The sequence below is a fragment of the Plasmodium falciparum genome (assembly GCF_000002765.6).
Source record: "Plasmodium falciparum 3D7 genome assembly, chromosome: 10".
In the NCBI taxonomy this organism is placed as follows: domain Eukaryota; phylum Apicomplexa; class Aconoidasida; order Haemosporida; family Plasmodiidae; genus Plasmodium; species Plasmodium falciparum.
In genome coordinates, this window is record NC_037281.1 from 405,001 (window position 1) to 412,500 (window position 7,500).

General features: G+C 21.1%; 1 protein-coding gene across 1 annotated transcript; it reads right to left on the minus strand.

The window, feature by feature from the left end:
• Window positions 1-16: 16 nt before the first annotated feature.
• On the minus strand, window positions 17-5,536 carry PF3D7_1010200 (DNA2/NAM7 helicase, putative; the record flags this gene model as incomplete). The annotated part of the gene is made up of 1 exon (XM_001347348.2): window positions 17-5,536. One exon carries the CDS (start codon window positions 5,534-5,536, stop codon window positions 17-19), a length of 5,520 nt encoding a protein of 1,839 aa, XP_001347384.2.
• Window positions 5,537-7,500: the final 1,964 nt, after the last annotated feature.

Below are 7,500 nucleotides of genomic sequence, written 5' to 3' on the forward strand. Positions count from 1 at the left end.
TAATTATTACATTTTCCTAATCCAAAGAGTTCGATAAAAACCTTTTAGAAAAATTTGGTAATATTGTCTGAACTGCAAAATGTAAATCTTTATTTGATTTACAATAATTAAACAATGTGTCTATAAAATAATTATTATCCTTTAAATAATATATATTGTTATTTTTATTTGATAATGAATTAATTTTTGATTTTTCATATGATTCTTCATTGTCCTCTTTTTTTTGTTGTTTCGTGTTCATATCATCACTATTTAATACATCATTTGTATCATTTTCAAAATGTTCATTATTTAAAGATATACCTTTATTGTTTTCTTCATCATATTTATTATTTTCATTATTATTTATCTTTTCTGTAAGAACATTTCCTTTTTCTATATTACCAATATTATCTTCGTTTATATTATTATCTTTCATTTCATTTAACACATTATGATGATCTTGAAATAAATTATTATTATTTACTTGTTGCCCCTTATTAATACACATATCGTATGTATCCTTGTTCTTATCATATTCCATCAAAGATTCACTTGTATCGTCCATATACAATTCTTTAAAGAAATTTATAATATCCATATTGTTATCTTCAATTTTGTGGTCAATGATATTTTCTTTATTATCCTTGTTATTTATTTTATTTTTTTGAATTTCATATAATTCCTCTCCGGACATATCCATGTACTTTGAGAAATCAAATGAGGAATTGTTCTTTTCATAAATAGGTTCAAAATTATAATCAATAATATTTTTATTATAAAATGAATTTTCTATTTTTTTATTAATTACTTCAACATTATTATCAAATAACTCTTCTTCATTCATATGATTCAATATATTATTATTATTATTATTTATCTTTTTATAAAACTTTTTACGCTTTATTTTTATTATTTTATTGTTCATTTTGTAATGCTCAATAATTTTATCCCATTCATCACAATGTTTCAAAAATTTACAATTACCAAAAATAAACAAATTGAAACGAGCTCGGGTCAATGCTACATTTAATCTTTTATAATTTGAAAAAAATAAATTCGAAGAATCAATTTCTTCATCATTACCATTTTCGGAAGAAGATGATAACAAAATTAATTCGTCATTTGTATTTGTAACGAGCTCATTATTTTGATTTTCTTTTTCTAAAATATTTTTTTCTTCGAAATATGTTGTAATATCTTCATTTACATTTTTACTAATATTTTTATTATTCTTTTCTTTTTTCTTTTTTCGTTTGAGATTCCCTTTTGTTCTTACACACACAAATATAATCATGTCCTTTTCAGTCCCTTGGAACCCATCCACTGTTCCCACATCAATAAAATTCGATATATTCTTACTATAACCCTTGCTTATAAAAAACCGCTTTAATATCTTCTTTAAAAAAAATTTCTCCGTTGCGTAAGGTGTTATAATACCTATACGTTTATACCACTGTGTCATATTTTCGGACATAAATATATAATGTAAAAATTCTATAAAATGTATAACCACTTCACTCTCTTCAACGTTAATATAAGAATTTTTTATTTTCTTTTGTTTAGAAAATGATATATCATAAAATACACTATGTTGTAATAAGGGAATACAGAACCAATCAAGTAAACCCTGGTTCTCCTGGCATAACATTATATTATTTAAAGAGGTGGAAGTTATTCCCATATGTTTTTTTATAAATTCAACTAAATTAAAATTGCATAAAAGATGTTCTAGATACTTATTTTGTACCTCATCATTAGATTCATTTTCGTCATCCCTTTTTATATTTGTTATATTTGTTATATTTTTTATATTTGTTATATTTGTTATACTTTTTGTATTTTTTTTTCTTTTTATGTACTTACTTATCTCCAACTCCTTTAGCACAGTAAACAAAAAATGAGGAGCATCCCTAATTTTATTTTTATAATAACACTTTTTAGGAAATGCAGAGATTTCTGGATGCATCCTATACTGAATAGATAACAAATTATATTTTCTTTCATTTGTTAAATATTTTTTTTGTAGTCTTTCAAATAAGGATCTTGCATATTTATGTTTCTTAGCATATAAAGAAAATACTGTTGCTGATAATTGTTTTGGGTCCCCTACTAAAATAATTTTGTTGCATGCAAAAGATAATGGAATCAATATATCTATTTCGACTGATTGAGATGATTCATCTATTATTATTGCATCAAATTTTTTTATATTATTAATTAATGATGTATTTGAACTTGATGATAAAGTAGAACATATTATAGTTGACGTTTTTAAAAGATTACTTTTTATCATCTTATTTTCATCTTTTTTATTTAAATAAAAATATAATTGTTCTTTGAATTCTAAACTAAATTCTAAAAGATCTGTACTAACATTACCTCCTATTCTAGTAACTATAGGATTAAATAAATTGCCATTTTCATCTAATATACCTAAATCACTTGATATTAACCTTCTTAATATCTCATCGATGGCTGCATTGGATGGAGCACATACCAAAATTTTTTTATTTTTTATAAGATTTAATTGATTACATTTTTTTTGTTTTTTCGTTATATTTTTTGATATATTTTTTGACATATTTTGCGACATATTTTTCGACATATTTTGCAACATATTTTTTTCTTCCCTGTCTTCTAATTTTAATCCATGAAATTTAAAATTCAAATTGTCATTATTTTGTTTAAAAATATGATCATTTGGTTCTTCATCATTATCATCATTATCATCATGATGATCACCATCATCATTATAATTATCACCATCACCATCGCAATCATTTTTAACAATTTCTTTACTTTCACTTACATAATACGAATAATTACTTTTTTCATTCTTATTTTCTTCTATACCACCCAAATTCTTTTTCAACATATTATCATTATTTACATATGAATAATAATAAGACTCCGTTAAGGATATCAGATTTCTTATTCTATTTTCGTTATTCTTATATACATCATTATTTTCATCATTTGTATGATTTACATCTACACTTTCATCAACCTTTAACGTTCTATTTGATGCATTCATAATACTTAAATGTATAGCATATGCATCATTCTTTTCATTTAAATTACTTTTATTTATATGAAAAATATGTTTACCTTCTTCTTCTTGATTCTCTTCAATATGATGAAAGTCTTCATATTCCATAGCATCGAAACAATTGTCATTCATATAACAGTAATCATCATTCTTATCATAATTTAACCATACATAAGGACTTTTTTTCTCTTTTTTTATAGACACATTAAAAGGTACATACGGATGCTCATCTATCATAGATTTTCTTGTTTCCAAACTCTTGTCCTTTTGTATAATATCAGCTTGTACATTCTGATCCTTCTCATAAAATATTAGTGCACTTATAATTCCTAAAATAGTCGTCGTCTTTCCTGTACCTGGTGGTCCTTGAATTAATGTTATCCCATCATTCAATATACTATTATTAATGGCACGTAATTGGTATTTATTATACATACTAAAAAAACGGTTTCTTAATAATTCTGGAATATATTCCAGACCTTTATAATATTCATCTAAAGGTTCAAGCATATAATCATTTTGCTGTATCATTTCATTTTTATTATTGTTACTATGAATAGATGACACGTTTTTTTTTTTTTTTTTGTTATCAATATGATTATGTTCGTCATAATTACATATATTATTTAATGCTCTTGTCATATTTCTTTCATTCGACATTTTGTTCATCATATCCTTATTTTTAAAATCATCACACATATAACTTTTTAAATAATTTTTAATTTTTTCTTTTAAATATTCTTCAGTTATATTGTCACTTAATTGAATATTATGTAATTCTTCTTGATTCATATTTACTAAATTTATATCACTCATATGTATATTTCTATTTTGTGTTATTTCTTCATCTTTTACATCTTGTAAATCTGTTTCTTCGTCCTTTTCTTTCTCTTTATTATTATCTTTACACCCTTTCATTAATTCACCTTTTTCAGAATTAGCTTGAGGGCCTTCACCCCTCTTACGTTTCTTCATAGGTTGCTCATTTTGTATAACTACATCATGCACGTTGACCTCATCATCATTTGTATTAACCTCTACAATTTCATTTAATATACACGAGTTTCTAAAATTAAATAAACAATTAAATAAGCGAAGTGTCGAAATTAAACTGGTCAACTTTGATATACGAATAAAATAATTATGCATTGTCATTTCATTATTAAATATTTCATATATTATTTCTTTTCGAACTTTGTCAATAATATCAAAATTTGGATAATTTAAATTAAATTTTATTTTAATATTTTCTCGGCTTTTCGCCACTACATAACCTAATAAATGACGTACACAATATTTTCTAACCATATATATATCATCATTATTTTCGTCACTTATTTCTTTATGATTTTTGGCTACACCATTTTTACAATCAATTGATTCTTTTGTATTTTTTAACCTGTCCTTTAAATCGTCTTTCTTATCAGAATTAAATTGTGTTACTTCGTCTATTTTGTCACGTGATAACAAAAGAGGAGAGTTCTTTTTATTATTAATGGTGGCATTATTATTGTTATCATAATGTGTTTCATGATTTGGATGAACATGTTCGGAATTTTGCTTACTTTTACAAGAATGTTCTAAATTTGTATGATCATATGTATGATCATATGTATGAACATTTGTATGGTCACATGTATCATCATTTGTATGGCCACATGTATCATCATATGTATTAACATTCGTATGAACATTCGTATGAACATTCGTATGAACATTCGTATGATCATTTGTATGGCCACATGTATCATCATTTTTTTGATCCTCAAGATCTGTACACACAGACGAAGAGTCAGTCGATATTTTGTCGTTTTGATTACTACACGAATAATTTGATGATACGTCTGATTTTTTTTTTGAAGAATCAAATAATGGTGTGTATTTTTTTTGAGTATCATTTTTGGCTGTTTCTTTTGGTATGAATTTTAATAGAACAAGGTCCCCAAAAAATATGTTTGCATGTATTATACTATCATAAGATATATTAACAAAAAATTCATAGTTATACGTTTCTTTAATATCATTAATAATATTAACATCATATTCTATAATATCTTCATTTTCTTTTTTATTATTTATTAGTTGTTGTGTTTCAATTAAAAATAAAGGAAAGTAAGAATAAAAATATTCTTCAAAATTATTATAAAGATCTGGTAGAGTATAAATATCTACATTCATTTTTAATCTATTCTTTACTGCTTTAAGATTTAATTCTTTTTCACTTTTTAAACTAGTATAATAATTCCATCTTAATATAATATTAATTAAAAAATCAGAAGCATCTACATACTTCTTTTCTTTAATAAATGAATGTAATATTAACAAAACATTATCATTATTTTCATTATCATCTTTTTTATGTAATTCATCAAGTTTTATGTTACTATATTTCTCTTTTATTTTCTCTTCGAGCTCTTGAAATTCATTATCTTTAAAATATTTAGAAAATATATTCCAATTAAAAAAATTTCTTACAAAACATTCGTCATCCCATTCTTCCCACATTTTCTTTTTTTCATTCCCCTCACATGTTATTTGTACAACAACAAAATTAAAAAAAATTAAATAAAATAAAAAAATAAAAAAAAATATATATATATTTTATATTTTATATATTTTTATAAAAATCGTACAAGTGATCCAATTTTTTATTATTTAAACGAATAAATATTGTTTTTGTTTTATTTTATTTTTTTTTTATATTATAATATATTAATTTATATATATATATATATATATATATATTTTTTTTTCATTCTAATCTATCTTTTATGATTACTTTTAAAGAGATAAGAAAAAAATATATATAATACATATATATATTATATATCATTATAATATACTATTAAATATATATTATGTGAATATAGAACATAATATACTATATAATTATATATATATATATATATATATATATTCATTATTAGATCAATATAGAAAAAATATAAGCTAATTTCTTTTTATTAATTCTTTTTTTTTTATATATTTAAACATAATATGGATTCTTTCTTTTTTTTTTTTTTTTTGTTGGATTATAAGTAACTGTTTAGTTAAATTATTTTCCATAGTAATAATAATTATTTATATATGTAAAATAATTGGTGACCTTTTCTTATAATAAAATAAATAATATGGTATATTTTTATAGAGAGAACAAAAATTAAAGAAAATAAAGAATGAAAAAAGTATTTTATATGTATATATTTTTATTAAAGTAGAGACTTTTTCTTTTTCTTTTTTTTTTTTTTTTTTTCAATATTTTAGTATTAGGAAAAATTTCCAGATTCATATTGCAACACCATTTTACTTTATACGATTATAATTAATTTAAAAATATATTTTTTTGATGTTTTTAATTTATAAGAGATATCATTTTATTATATAAAATTATTGTTAATATATTAAATATATATATATATATATATATAATATTTTAAAGGAAAAAGGTTGTTTATAACATATTTCGATATTTACATTTATTGGATTTAAAGAAATATGCATTTAAGTCTAAATATTACAATATATGTAGAATAAACATATATTTAATAGAAAAAAAAAAAAAAAAAAAAAAAAAAAAAAAACTGATATGTTTTGGGAAAGGTTTTATATATATATATAAAAGAAAGCACGTGTGGTATTAAAAATGAATGATTCTTATCAGTTTTTTTTTATTTTCTTATTTTTTTCTTGTTTTTGTCTTTGATTATTATTATATCTTAATAATAACGACTCTTCAATGAAATGGTATTATATTTATCAGGAGAAATATACGATAAAGGATTTATAAAAATCACTATTCTCACGTATTATTAATTAAAATTTTCACAATAAAAATATATATATATATATATATATATATATATTACATTTAATCTTTTTTTTTTTTTTTTTTTTTTTTTTTTTTTTTTTTCATTTATGAATATATTATTACATACACATATATTTTTGTTTTCCTTTCATAATAATTTTTTTTTTTTTCTTTTAACAAATTTATTTATATAGCCTATAAAAACTATATGAATTCTCTTGTTTCTTCTTTTCAAATATTATTTTTCATCCTACAAAATACAACAAATAAATAATAATAATAATAATAATAATATTAATCTATAATTCCTTTTTTTTTTTTTTTTTTTTTTTTTTTTTTTCTATAGTCCTTTTTGTTTCGTCTTACAATTTTATTATTAATAAAAATATAATAACACTTTTTTACAATCTACAAAAAAGAAATTTTTTCCTTTATGAATCAAATATTATATGTTATGATTTATAATATATACAATAAATATATATTTTTAAAAATATACTATTTATCAAATCATGCTATATAAACATATTTTCTTTATATATATATAATATTATTTATAATAATATAAAAAAATATCATGCGAGAAAGAAAGAAAAAAAAAAAAAAAAAAAAAAAATGAAAAAGGGAAGAAAAAAAAAAAGGAATATATAAAATATAATAG